The sequence below is a fragment of the Schistocerca cancellata genome, chromosome 4 (genome assembly GCF_023864275.1).
Source record: "Schistocerca cancellata isolate TAMUIC-IGC-003103 chromosome 4, iqSchCanc2.1, whole genome shotgun sequence".
Lineage (NCBI taxonomy): Eukaryota > Metazoa > Arthropoda > Insecta > Orthoptera > Acrididae > Schistocerca > Schistocerca cancellata.
The window spans coordinates 529,648,661-529,663,210 of NC_064629.1; the positions used below are offsets into that span (position 1 = coordinate 529,648,661).

General features: G+C 35.7%; 1 protein-coding gene across 4 annotated transcripts in view; it reads right to left on the bottom strand.

The window, feature by feature from the left end:
- Positions 1 to 14,550, bottom strand: part of LOC126184958 (dynamin) — a 116,059-nt gene that overhangs the window by 86,071 nt on the left and 15,438 nt on the right. For all 4 annotated transcript variants that reach the window (XM_049927633.1, XM_049927634.1, XM_049927635.1 and 1 more), the window contains exons 5-7: positions 12,556 to 12,748; positions 12,337 to 12,457; positions 2,265 to 2,353 (exon numbers count right to left, since the gene is read on the bottom strand). In XM_049927633.1, the coding sequence (XP_049783590.1) occupies positions 2,265 to 2,353; positions 12,337 to 12,457; positions 12,556 to 12,748 (403 nt within the window). The remainder of the gene's footprint in view (positions 1 to 2,264; positions 2,354 to 12,336; positions 12,458 to 12,555; positions 12,749 to 14,550) is intronic.

Genomic DNA, 14,550 nt, shown 5'->3' on the forward strand with positions numbered 1-14,550 from the left:
TGTGGTTCACAATTTAACTGCTAAGTACTGAAATGACTCTCCTAGTCTAAATTTTTTTTCTCTGTATAAGCCCTCTTACAAACACACATTAATAAAAAATGTATTTTTTTTAACCTACCACTCACTATTACATACACTATAAATCCTACAGAAAAAAAGATGATTCTCATTTTTTCTGCACGAATCAACACCTATCCTTGTAATTTCTGTGCTGAAAGGTATCAGAATTCAATTACTTTGCACATGATCAGATTTATCAATCACAGAAATTTAATTAGTTCAGTACTAGGGTTCTTCAGATTATCTCTTCATTGCAATATGCTATTTACTTTTCAATAAGAGGTGCTGTATATTTAATAGACTACTGACAACTTCAATGATTCTGTAGTGCACCATTTGAATAGGTGGTATCATACCTGAAGTGAAGAAAAGATAACTTAGTATAGCCATTGATTCTTAACAAATGTCATAATTTTATAACTATTTCAACCAAATTTGACTTTTCTTCAGAGACAATCAGGGGAAAAAAAAAAAAAAAAAGGAAACACACTGCCGCCCCCCCCCCCCCCCCACACACACACACCATAATGATTGTGAAACCTACTCCTTGGACACATTTAAAGGACCTTCATGGTGTAACTGCAATGTTTCACACAAGTTAAATAAATGCTTATTCTGATCGACATGAAAAGTATTAATTTTGTGATAAATGCGACAACAGATTCGTACTCTGCCTCTAAATGAAAACTTATCTGAAGATGCTATTTCATAGCAAATTGTATTCATATGAACTATTTTAACATGTACTGTTTGAAATGGTTTTATTTTTTGCATATAAATAATGAAAATGTAACCACTTTTCAGTTACTCATATTGCTCAATTTGTGAAGATAATGCACATAAGAAAGTGTTTGCAAAATAAAATATACACAAACGCAAGATGTCGGTACCCACGATGCTCTGGCGCCAAGCTAATTGTGGGCAGTTGAATGATCTGCATAAAATATACACTGCATAATGCGACTCAGCCTACCATCTTGGAGGAAAGACATTCATACGTTTGTTGGCTACTCAAAGTTGAAATGTAAGTACAATGTGGACATTTTAGCATGGGTAATTTAGGCAGTAGGTGTTTTGAACTGTGGTCAAATAAAGGCAGCGATTGGGCCTAAACTACCTCATTTACAACACTGCCGACTTCAGCAAGTAATTGCTCAGTAGCCATTACCAAATGTTTTGTGTTGGTCATAGTTTTCTTTTCTTATATTGAAGGAGTGATAAAGTTGACTCCTGGTCCATCACGGGGATCAATCATGACCCTCATAACACAAAAAGGGATCGTCGATCCCTGTAACCATTATGTCAGTTCTGCTTTTGCAGAAATGCAGCACACCGATGTGGGCTGCTTTCCCACAAGGAGGAGGCAGGACTGGTTTCCCCCACACCACCCACTCCTCTCCTCTGCTCTCTGGTAGTCAAAATTTTAGTCGATATATGCCTGTGGCAGACTGGCAATTTATAGTGTCCAGATTCTACACTATACAGTCTACAAAACAAAACCTTTCAACGTATTTTGATTGTGCCAAAAGCTTCCCCTTATATGCAAATAGCTATTTTTGGTTCAGCTTTGTGCTAAACACCTTGTTGGTTCTATTTGTAGTGTTGTCAAGGAAGGTTGCACAGCTATGAATACCCACGAAAGGTCAAAATTAATATTCTGCAGAGTTTGTAATTATTGGATTGGAAGGGAAAAGAAAAATAATGTTAAGACACACCTTGAATCAAAGAAGCACTCTGTTCACTGACAGGTAAATGCTGCTGCTTCTCAACAGAAAAGAGTCATTTGTTGGAAACTTAAAAAGAGCCAAAAGAAGAAAACAAGCAAAGGCTATTCCAGAAAAAAAAAAAGTTGAAATTTTTGTAAAAGTAAACATTCCAGCCATAACGTTCTCCAATCATCACAAAGTTATTTCAAAGCATTAACGCTTTGTCTTCAGGCAAGTAGTGGACAGCCTTTTAAATTTGTATGTTTAATCATTTCAAGGAGGAGGAGAGCGGGGGGGGGGGGGGGGGCTGAGGAAGTAGTTTGCAAATTTCACCAGAAATAGATGCTACAAATATTTCTTCTGCAAATTCTTGGCAAATGCAACACACTGTTAACTTTCAAATCAAGAATTTAATGGTATCTGTTTTAAAAGCAAATAACGATGATGATGATAATAATAATAATAATAATAATAATAACAACAACAACAAGTACTCACTGAAGCATTGCTTTAGTCTTAATCGCAGGATCATCTGGGCGAAAATGTTTATACTGTTCCACATCTTTTTCCAAGGTCAACAGTTGTTTCTGAAACATATTTTACTTGCCTTTACTCATGTGCTTCAATACATCTGTAAATTGCACCAGCATGACATGATAATTACTTAGCTGACTAAGTGAAACAGTACATCAAACACTCCATGAAAGAGGCACCACAGAAATAATTTTATCATTTAATTTGAAAGATATGCACTATGTTACACAACAGCAATGTAGTTGTGCAGCATTACAGCATTTGCATACATGACTATCTCAAATAAAATAACTTTGTGATTTCAGATTGCAGTGATGCAGAGGGGGCAGGGGTTGCAGTCTTGCCAGTGTGCAGCCAGCCACACTTGGTGAGGCTCTGCCAATACAAAACAAGCAACACACCTAGCATGTTGTGTTGAAAACAACAACTATGACTGCATCAGGCAGGCACCTGCCACTCAGTGCACTGTAAAGCCAACCACAAAGTTATTCTATTCAAAGTATAGTCTCATTATGGCTGCAGAAGTGCTAATATGTGCAGTTAAATACATCTAACTTTAATGTGGATTATATGCAGTATCTTGCAGCTGTCTTAAAAGACAGTATGTAACCCATATTACTCGTATATTTGTGACTGGAAAAACTGAGGCCTAAAACAGGAAAGATAGCATGTACATTTAAACTTTATCATCTGGACAGTTGATACCTTTACGAATCAAGTTCCGCAAAAAGGAGGCTAAATTGAATGAAAGTAAACAGAAGGTCTGGAATATTTCCACAATGACAAACCAGATACCACCTAAAATGCAACAACACACATAGCAAGAATTTTTTAGCAATGGTTTCAGTCAACTGACTGATACACTTCAAAAGGCCTGCCATTTCGATTAGTTGATCTGCAGAGTGAGATACTCTTGCTACTGTTCATAACTTAATGAAAAAAGGGGGAGAGGTTAAATTTCACTCTAGACTACTCCAGATAAGAAGGTATCTGCAGCGAGAAGTGCAAACAAGGCATTAGGTGGCAAATATTTTAGGCTGTCTCACAGATGTGCTGGTTCTGTGTATAATGCACTGTAGTATGTCCATAGTTACCAACAATAGCCTAGAATGGTCTGCATAATCTGTGTACTAGATAATTTGATTTTGTTAAGAATGTTAAAATTTCATTATTAAAATTACATTATCTTGGACCTGTGAACAGTATTGGACAAGGAGGAAAAATAGCCCACTGCACGTGACTATATTTATGTAGTAATGCTGTAATCCCACAAGCAGCATATAACTTCAAGGAGATGCTCCATAACACGAAAAGAAAATAGTTCTACCAATCAAGTCATGTCAAACAGCAGTAGTGTATGCACCTAGGAGGAAGGTACAACATTATAAACAGGCATTTCCATACTGAATCACCTCCTCAACCCCCCCCCCCTCTCCCCCTTCCCCCCTCCACTCAGTAGGAACTTCTATGCCTTGGTAGATAGGTGCACTTATTAACAGTATCCATCAGGCCACACATATTTGTGGCACTCTGATGTGGTAACTTCTGGAAAGTCTCCTCTAACCACATTTTTGTAGTCTGTTGAACCCACCGTACGACAACTGCTCACAGTTCCTGGACATCTGCGAAATGCTGTCCGTGCAGAAGTCTCTTCATAACCTCAAGTAGTTGGTAATCAGAAGGGGGCCAAATCTGAAGAATATGGTGGGTATGGCAGTACTTGGAACCTTATTTCAGCCATTGTTGTCCAGCCCATAAGGGAACAAGCATTGCCGTGTTGCTAGAGCACTCCGTTCACCCATTTTCTTGGCAATTTCTTTTGAATTGCACACTTCAACCTATTCAGAGTCTCCACATACACCATGCTTAATGATGATATCTGGTTCCAGCAAGCCAATCATCCTTGGCCCAAAAGACTGTGGCCACGTCTTTTCCCACTGAAGGCACTGTACAGAACTATTTCAGACGGGTGGGCTGCTTGTATGCTTCCATTGCACTGATTGGGGCTGTGATCTATGGCTCATTGTGATGGAGCCAAATCTCATAACCAGTCACAAATTTGGGCATGAAATCTTTTAGATCCTGGCTGTGGCACTGAAGGAGATCAAGGCTGACAATTTTGAGCTGTTGTGTTTGTGCTGCATTCAGAGATTTGAGGACCCACCTGGTGGACACTTTCCCAAGTTTAAGGTTTTCATGTACTATGTGATGCAGAGTGTTTCTGACAAGTCCTGTAGCTGCCTCCAGTCCCACAATCTGATGCATCTATTCTCTTGAATACGTTTTTTCCACACTTTAAATGCTGACTAGTGGTACTACAATCACTTTCCTTCCAGAATTGGTCCCTTTGTTCATCGATGTGCAGGCATTTATTAAGCCATCCAACCAAATGTGTACATGTTTTTTGTGCTGGTGCACACACACACTGCCACCAATTGCCTGTGAATATCCGCAGCATTTACACACTCGTTCCACAGTAACCACATCGCCCTGCACTGACCTTAATGATTACTCCATATTGTCTGCTCACCTAATGACAACAGTTGGGAAAGCAGGCTATGCTGTGCAGTGATTACACTTCTAGTTAATGTCTTGCCACCTATGAGTAGATTAAAGTACTAAATACTTGCTCCTGTAAAGATGTCAGATAGCATACCATGCACGACAGAAATAAAGTGTATTTATTATTATTATTATTATTATTCTTTCTTTCTTTTCTCAGACGTTATGTCTGGTCAAAAATGGAAAGTGACGCGGACCTTGATCAAGCATGACTTCCTTTTAACTGTACGGTATATGTTATATTGCATTTAGGAAGTTTCGGGTGATTGAACATGTATCAATAAGTACGGATTTCTGTAGTTGTATATATAAGTTTGGCTGTAGCTGTATTGCATTGATGTACTGGTGGATATTGTGTGGTATGACTCCTGTAGTTGATAGTATAATTGGTATAATGTCAACTTTATCCTGATGCCACATGTCCTTGACTTCCTCAGCCAGTTGGATGTATTTTTCAATTTTTTCTCCTGTTTTCTTTTGTATATTTGTTGTATTGGGTATGGACATTTTGATTAGTTGTGTTAATTTCTTCTTTTTATTGGTGAGTATGATGTCAGGTTTGTTATGTGGTGTTGTTTTATCTGTTATAATGGTTCTGTTCCAGTATAATTTGTATTCATCATTCTCCAGTACATTTTGTGGTGCATACTTGTATGTGGGAACATGTTGTTTTATAAGTTTATGTTGTAAGGCAAGCTGTTGATGTATTATTTTTGCTACATTGTCATGTCTTCTGGGGTATTCTGTATTTGCTAGTATTGTACACCCGCTTGTGATGTGATCTACTGTTTCTATTTGTTGTTTGCAAAGTCTGCATTTATCTGTTGTGGTATTGGGATCTTTAATAATATGCATGCTGTAATATCTGGTGTTTATTGTTTGATCCTGTATTGCAATCATGAATCCTTCCGTCCCACTGTATTGCCTTTTCTTAGCCATGTGTTGGATGCATCTTGATCGATGTGTGGCTGTGTTAGATGATACGGGTGCTTGCCATGTAGTGTTTTCTTTTTCCAATTTACTTTCTTAGTATCTGTTGATGTTACATGATGTAGGTTTTTTATGTCGATAAATCCGCTTCCTCCTTCCTTTCTGCTTAATGTGAATCTTTCTGTTGCTGAATGTATGTGATGTATTTAATATTTGTGGCATTGTGATTGTGTAAGTGTATTGAGTGCTTCTAGGTCTGTGTTACTCCATTTCACTACTCCAAATGAGTAGGTCAATATTGGTATAGCATAAGTATTTATAGCTTTTGTCTTGTTTCTTGCTGTCAATTCTGTTTTCAGTATTTTTGTTAGTCTGTGTCTATATTTTTCTTTTAGTTCTTCTTTAATATTTGCATTATCTATTCCTATTTTTTGTCTGTATCCTAGATATTTATAGGCATCTGTTTTTTCCATCGCTTCTATGCAGTCGCTGTGGTTATCCAATATGTAATCTTCCTGTTTAGTGTGTTTTCCCTTGACTATGCTATTTTTCTTACATTTGTCTCTTCCAAAAGCCATATTTATATCATTGCTGAATACGTCTGTTATCTTTAGTAATTGGTTGTGTTGTTGATTTGTTGCTGCCAGTAGTTTTAGATCATCCATGTATAGCAAATGTGTGATTTTGTGTGGGTATGTTCCAATAATATTGTATCCATAATTTGTATTATTTAGCATGTTAGATAGTGGGTTCAGAGCAAGGCAGAACCAGAAAGGACCTAATGATTCTCCTTGGTATATTCCACACTTAATCTGTATTGGCTGTGATGTGATATTATTTGAATTTGTTTGGATATTAAATGTGGTTTTCCAATTTTTCATTACTATGTTTAGGAACTGTATCAATTTAGGATCTACTTTGTATATTTCCAATATTTGTAGTAACCATGAGTGGGGTACACTATCAAAAGCTTTTTGGTAATCAATGTATGTGTAGTGTAGTGACCTTTGTTTAGTTTTAGCTTGATATGTCACCTCTGCATCTATTATCAGTTGCTCTTTACATCCTCGTGCTCCTTTGCAACAGCGTTTTCGTTCTTCATTTATAATTTTGTTCTGTGCTGTATGTGTCATTAATTTCTGTATAATGACTGAAGTTAATATTTTGTATATTGTTCATAGGCATGTTATGGGGCGATATTTAGCTGGGTTTGCTGTGTCTGCTTGATCTTTAGGTTTCAGATAAGTTATTCCATGTGTAAGTGTATGAGGGAATGAGTATGGGTCTGAAATGTAACTATTAAAAAATTTAGTTAGATGTGAATGTGTTGAAGTGAACTTCTTTAGCCAGAAATTTGTTATTTTATCTTTTCCAGGGGCTTTCCAATTGTGAGTAGAATTACTTGCTTGGGTGACTTCATGTTGCAAAATTATCGCTTCAGGCATTTGTGGTATCATCTTGTATGTATCTGTTTCTGCTTGTATCCACCGTGCATGCCTGTTATGTTGTACCGGGTTTGACCATATGTTGCTCCAGAAGTGTTCCATGTCTGTTATGTTTGGTGGATTGTCTATTTTAATGTGTGTGTTATCTATTGTCTGGCAAAATTTCTTTTGGTTTGTGTTGAATGTTTGGTTTTGTTTCCTTCTATTTTCACTTTTTTTGTATCTTCTAAGTCGTTTGGCCAATGCTTGTAATTTCTGCTTCTTTTCATCTAATTGCTCTATTGCTTCTTGTTGTGAGATTTTACCTAACATTTTTCGTTTTTTTTTTTTCTCTGACATTTCATTTCTTATAAATTGTGTTAGCTGTCCGATGTCTTTTCTCAGTTTTTATATTGTGATCTGTAGCCTGTGTTGCCATGCTGGTTTTGTGGGTTTCTTCTGTGTGTTGGTTGGTTCTGATCTCTGCCTAGTGTGTATATTAAGTGTAGTGAGTGCTCCTATATAAACCAGTAGTTGTAACACTTCCATAGTTGTGTTTTCATTTATTTTGTTGTGTATGATTGTGTTGATAGTTTTTATTGTTGTTTTAACTTGTGGGTTATTTGGCGGTCTATGCAAGAATGGTCTAATGTCTGTATTTGTGTCTTTGTATTCTATATATGTCAGCTGAAATTTTTCTTCTGTATCTAACATATGTGTTACTTCGAGTTCTGTTTGTGCTTGTTCTGGTGGCTGTCTTAAGATTTCGTTTTCCTCTGATTGTTTAATTGATGCGTGTTGTTCCTTGTTTGTTTGCTCTGGGATGTTTGAGCCCATAACTGTATTTTCTTCTTCTTCTGATTGCACATTATTTTGTTCCAGTATTTGTTGTACTTGTTGTTTGATGTTTTCTAATTCTGACTCGGGTATCCTGTTATTTTTGATTATTACATGGATCTGATCAGCTAGTTGTCGTTCTGTTAAAAATTTTAATTCTGGGTATCTGATAATAAATGTTGTGTATACTTGTGATCTGTATCCAGTTGTGTTGGTTCCTAGGTTTGTTGCTTGGTAATAACAGAACATGAGGTGTCGATTAACTTCCTCTGACCATCTCATCCTCTGTCTTTGTTTTCCTTCTAGGGTGGTTGCAGGAAGCATATCCTGCAAAACACCTCTATTTGGATTTAAATCATTTTCCAGTTGGCTAGCAGTGTCGTTACCATTGTGGTCGGGCATAGGGTTCAAACATCATCCGCGACCATGACGGCGCTTGTCCGAGGCTTCTTTAGTTCTGTCCTGAACCAACTAATCACACTAAAAGGGGGGTTAGCCCTATTAGTGGTTTGTTCTTTTCGTCGCCTTTTACGACTGGCAGAATATACTGGAGGCCTATTCTTTTCCCGGGCCTTATTATTATTATTACTATTATTACTATTACTATTATTATTTTTCTTTACTTTCTCAGACTGTTAAGTCTGGTTAAAAATGGAACGTGACGCGGACCTTGATCAAGCGTGACTTCCTTGTAACTGTATGGTATATGTTATATTGCATTTAGAAACTTTCGGATAATTGAACATGTATCAATAATTACAGATTTTTGTAGTTGTATATATATGTTTGGATGTAGCTGTATTGCATTGATGTACTGGTGGATATTGTGAGGTATGACTCCTGTAGTTGATAGTATAATTGGTATAATGTCAATTTTATCCTGATGCCACATGTCCTTGACTTCCTCAGCCAGTTGGATGTATTTTTCAATTTTTTCTCCTGTTTTCTTCTGTATATTTGTTGTGTTGGGTATGGATATTTCAATTAGTTGTGTTAATTTCTTCTTTTTATTGGTGAGTATGATGTCAGGTTTGTTATGTGGTGTTGTTTTATCTGTTATAATCGTTCTGTTCCAGTATAATTTGTATTCATCATTCTCCAGTACATTTTGTGGTGCGTACTTGTATGTGGGAACGTGTTGTTTTATGGCAAGTTGTTGATGTATTATTTTAGCTACATTGTCATGTCTTCTGGGGTATTATTATTATTATTATTATTATTATCTTCTTTACTTTTTTTTCTCAGACTTAAGTCTGGTTAAAAATGGAACGTGGCGCGGACCTCGGTCAAGCGTGACTTCCTTGTAACTGTATGGTATATGTTATATTGCATTTAGGAACTTTCGGGTAATTGAACATGTATCAATAATTACAGATTTTTGTAGTTGTATATATATGTTTGGATGTAGCTGTATTGCATTGATGTACTGGTGAATATTGTGAGGTATGACTCCTGTAGTTGATAGTATAATTGGGATAATGTCGACTTTATCCTGATGCCACATGTCCTTGACTTCCTCAGCCAGTTGGATGTATTTTTCAATTTTTTCCCCTGTTTTCTTCTGTATATTTGTTGTGTTGGGTATGGATATTTCAATTAGTTGTGTTAATTTCTTCTTTTTATTGGTGAGTATGATGTCAGGTTTGTTATGTGGTGTTGTTTTATCTGTTATAATCGTTCTGTTCCAGTATAATTTGTATTCATCATTCTCCAGTACATTTTGTGGTGTGTACTTGTATGTGGGAACGTGTTGTTTTATTAGTTTATGTTTTATGGCAAGTTGTTGATGTATTATTTTTGCTACATTGTCATGTCTTCTGGGGTATTCTGTATTTGCTAGTATTGTACATCCGCTTGTGATGTGATCTACTGTTTCTATTTGTTGTTTGCAAAGTCTGCATTTATCTGTTGTGGTGTTGGGATCTTTAATAATATGCTTGCTGTAATATCTGGTGTTTATTGTTTGATCCTGTATTGCGATCATGAATCCTTCCGTCTCACTGTATATATTGCCTTTCCTTAGCCATGTGTTTGATGCGTCTTGATCGATGTGTGGCTGTGTCAGATGATACGGGTGCTTGCCGTGCAGTGTTTTCTTTTTCCAATTTACTTTCTTTGTATCTGTTGATATTATGTGATCTAAAGGGTTGTAGAAGTGGTTATGAAATTGCAATGGTGTAGCTGATGTATTTATATGAGTGATTGCTTTGTGTATTTTGCTAGTTTCTGCTCGTTCTAGAAAGAATTTTCTTAAATTGTCTACCTGTCCATAATGTAGGTTTTTTATATCTATAAATCCCCTTCCACCTTCCTTTCTGCTTAATGTGAATCTTTCTGTTGCTGAATGTATGTGATGTATTCTATATTTGTGGCATTGTGATCGTGTAAGTATATTGAGTGCTTCTAGGTCTGTGTCACTCCATTTCACTACTCCAAATGAGTAGGTCAATACTGGTATAGCATAAGTATTTATAGCTTTTGTCTTGTTTCTTGCTGTCAATTCTGTTTTCAGTATTTTTGTTAGTCTTTGTCTATATTTTTCTTTTAGTTCTTCTTTAATATTTGTATTATCTATTCCTATTTTTTGTCTGTATCCTAGGTATTTATAGGCATCTGTTTTTTCCATCGCTTCTATGCAGTCGCTGTGGTTATCCAATATGTAATCTTCTTGTTTAGTGTGTTTGCCCTTGACTATGCTATTTTTCTTACATTTGTCTGTTCCAAAAGCCATATTTATATCATTGCTGAATACTTCTGTTATCTTTAGTAATTGGTTGAGTTGTTGATTTGTTGCTGCCAGTAGTTTTAGATCATCCATGTATAGCAAATGTGTGATTTTGTGTGGATATGTTCCAGTAATATTGTATCCATAATTTGTATTATTTAGCATGTTGGATAGTGGGTTCAGAGCAAGACAGAACCAGAAAGGACTTAATGAGTCTCCTTGGTATATTCCACGCTTAATCTGTATTGGCTGTGATGTGATGCTATCTGAATTTGTTTGGATATTAAGTGTGGTTTTCCAGTTTTTCATTACTGTGTTTAGAAAGTGTATCAATTTAGGATCTACTTTGTATATTTCCAAAATCTGTAGTAACCATGAGTGGGGTACACTATCAAAGGCTTTTTGGTAATCAATGTATGCGTAGTGTAGGGACCTTTGTTTAGTTTTAGCTTGATATGTCACCTCTGTATCAATTATCAGTTGCTCTTTACATCCTCGTGCTCCTTTGCAGCAGCCTTTTTGTTCTTCATTTATAATTTTGTTCTGTGTTGTATGTGTCATTAATTTCTGTGTGATGACTGAAGTTAATATTTTGTATATTGTTGGTAGGCATGTTATGGGGCGATATTTAGCTGGGTTTGCTGTGTCTGCTTGATCTTTAGGTTTCAGATAGGTTATTCCATGTGCAAGTGTATCAGGGAATGTGTATGGGTCTGCAATGTAACTGTTAAATAACTTAGTTAGATGTGAATGTGTTGAGGTGAACTTCTTTAGCCAGTAATTTGCTATTTTATCATTTCCAGGGGCTTTCCAATTGTGTGTAGAATTAATTGCTCGGGTGACTTCATGTTGCAAAATTATCACTTCAGGCATTTGTGGTATCATCTTGTATGTGTCTGTTTCTGCTTGTATCCACCGTGCATGCCTGTTATGTTGTACCGGGTTTGACCATATGCTGCTCCAGAAGTGTTCCATGTCTGTTATGTTTGGTGGATTGTCTATTTTAATGTGTGTGTTATCCATTGTTTGGTAAAATCTCTTTTGGTTTGTGTTGAATGTTTGGTTTTGTTTCCTTCTATTTTCACTTTTTTTGTATCTTCTAAGTCGTTTGGCCAATGCTTGCAATTTCTGCTTTTTTTCATCTAATTGCTCTATTGCTTCTTGTTGTGAGATTTTACCTAACCTTTTTCGTTTTTTGTCTGATATTTCATTTCTTATAAATTGTGTTAGCTGTCCGATGTCTTTTCTCAGTTTTTCTATTCTGATCTGTAACCTGTGTTGCCATGCTGGTTTTGTGCGTTTCTTCTGTGTGTTGGTTTGTTCTGATCTCTGCCTAGTGTGTATATTTAGTGTATTATTATTATTATTATTATTATTATTATTATTATTATTATTATTATTATTATTATTATTATTATTATTATTATTATTATTATTATTATTATTATTATTATTATTATTATTAATGTGGAGTGCCCCTTGTAATAGTGCAATGAACTAATTATCTGAGAGGACACTATTTCTAGACAACACTCTTACTTCTTGCACAGACACTCACCTGAAGCTTGTCCCTTAGACTTGGTAATGTATCTCTAATATGATTGGTTAACTGTTGATTTAGAACTCTCTGTAAATATGGCGTTCCAAGGCGATCTGCCATGTGACGATAAGATGGATGACTGAAATGATATAGAGTTTTGTTTACACAGTCATCAATAGTAGTCCACAATATCAATGTGTCAATTGATACAATTCTTCAAAACACAACAATACATACCTGAGAAAAAACTTCCTCTCGGCAGCCAAAGCAGCTTTAATATCTTTCTTTCCTTCAATATCCTTCTGACTTCTATTAACTACCCCAATATACCCTCTCCGGAGAGGGAGTAGCTTGTTTTCAAGAATATCCCGTGCGTCAGTACCTTCATCCATGAGGTCCAGTTTGGTTATAACACCTATGGTTCTGATGCCTATATATTGAAAATTAAGTAAAAAAAATGGAAGGAGAGACTTTAGAAATCCAATAATATATTGCTAGAATAGCCAATGGATAAAGGAATGTGGAAACTTTCAATATACAATGAAACAGACTAAAGCTGTGAATATCATTCCCAATGTATATTTAACTTCTGGTACCGTATAATATTTTCATTTTACGCAAGAATGACTACCAGTACATCGAAGCTGTTTCAGAAGTTTTATCACAGAAGTTTGAATTCTGGGAAGAGGCAGGCAATGCGACAAATTTTATTACTGAAATTACTGAAGAATAGCCCAAATACTCATTTCTTTTCCATTACAGATATATGCCAAAAAGAATTTTAGTCAGTTAATGGGCTGAAGAGGAACCAGCCATGCTGCCATATAGCAGTGGAATAATTCTAGTTAATGTCAAACAGAATCAAAACTGAGAATAACCATTAGGTTTCCACCAGTACAACAGAGTTAATCACTTCACATCATGAAACATACCGAAGGACTATATTGTGAAACAAAACAACAATGGTGACAAAAACCATTCACTTGTTCTACCTTCTTTCACCGTATCATAAATTTTGAAACCATGTTTCCAGAAAGTAATGTTAACCATCTTTATTCTTAACTCCTCAGTTCTTGAAAGGCCTGTTGCAAATGGAGACTAGCATCTTTTATACCGATACTAGATGAACAAGTTATCTACAGGAAACAGAAAGGGCTCAAATTTATTGCCCAGATCAACTTCACTCTCGACTCTCATAAAATCTGACTGTTTGCAATTCTATTCACTAAGTACATTCAATTGAAGCAACAATTTTTTTCCACCAATATGGTATGGCCTACGTTTAACACAAAACCAAAACTTAAGAATAAATACTCAAGTTTCAAAAACTATCTGCAAAAGTATGCCCAAACGCCTCTCGAGAGTTTTGAGAACCATTGGGTATGGCACATTCCATACGAACTTGTCTCACTGGACATACACTTCTACCCAAGAACTTGTGAAACAGCCTTTTAACGTATTTTTAGATATTGTGTAACTCTACATCGCTTACAAATTCTTATCCAAATGACCAGAGTTTGAATTCAAAGTGATTTTTGCCTTCCAGTGTTCTTCCTACAATACAGAAAAACAAGAAACAGCACAGATTTCATTTGCATCTAAACTGATTCAAAATAACTGCTTGTTACAAGTCAGTTCTTGAAAATAGAGAACAAATGGAAAATTTAAAATAAATTATTCTTCATGTATGATAATGATCAAAGCAGAAGAAATTTTAATTCATTTCTTCTGCTTCGATCATTATCGTAGATAATGAAGAGACTTAAATGCCTCAGGGAAATATTTAATTATAAGATATATTCTTCAAATGTTAATACAAAGCCAAAATTAGCTGCACACACACAAGTTGCAAACTTTTTACTTAACAAGCCATAATAATATATATTTATTGTATATGAGAGCAAAATTCATGCATTAAATTATTTTGACGAACAGATTTACCCATAAGCAAAGTTAGGAAAAAAGACTGCCATATGCCAATTATTACAGTCAGTTAATTTGCCTAAATAAATTTATAAGCTGAATTTTAATTTAAAGTTACTGACTTGCATGAAAGAAAATTATATAGGCACATGCCATTTGGGTGCTGAAAACATATGACTTATCTACAATAAGAAAATACCTCACTTCGTCCCCTTCTCTTCCCATTGGAAACTAATAAGATTTTTCCACACTGAAGTCTTCACATAATTACAAAGGTCTTCATTTGGGGTAGGAAAACATCTTACTTTG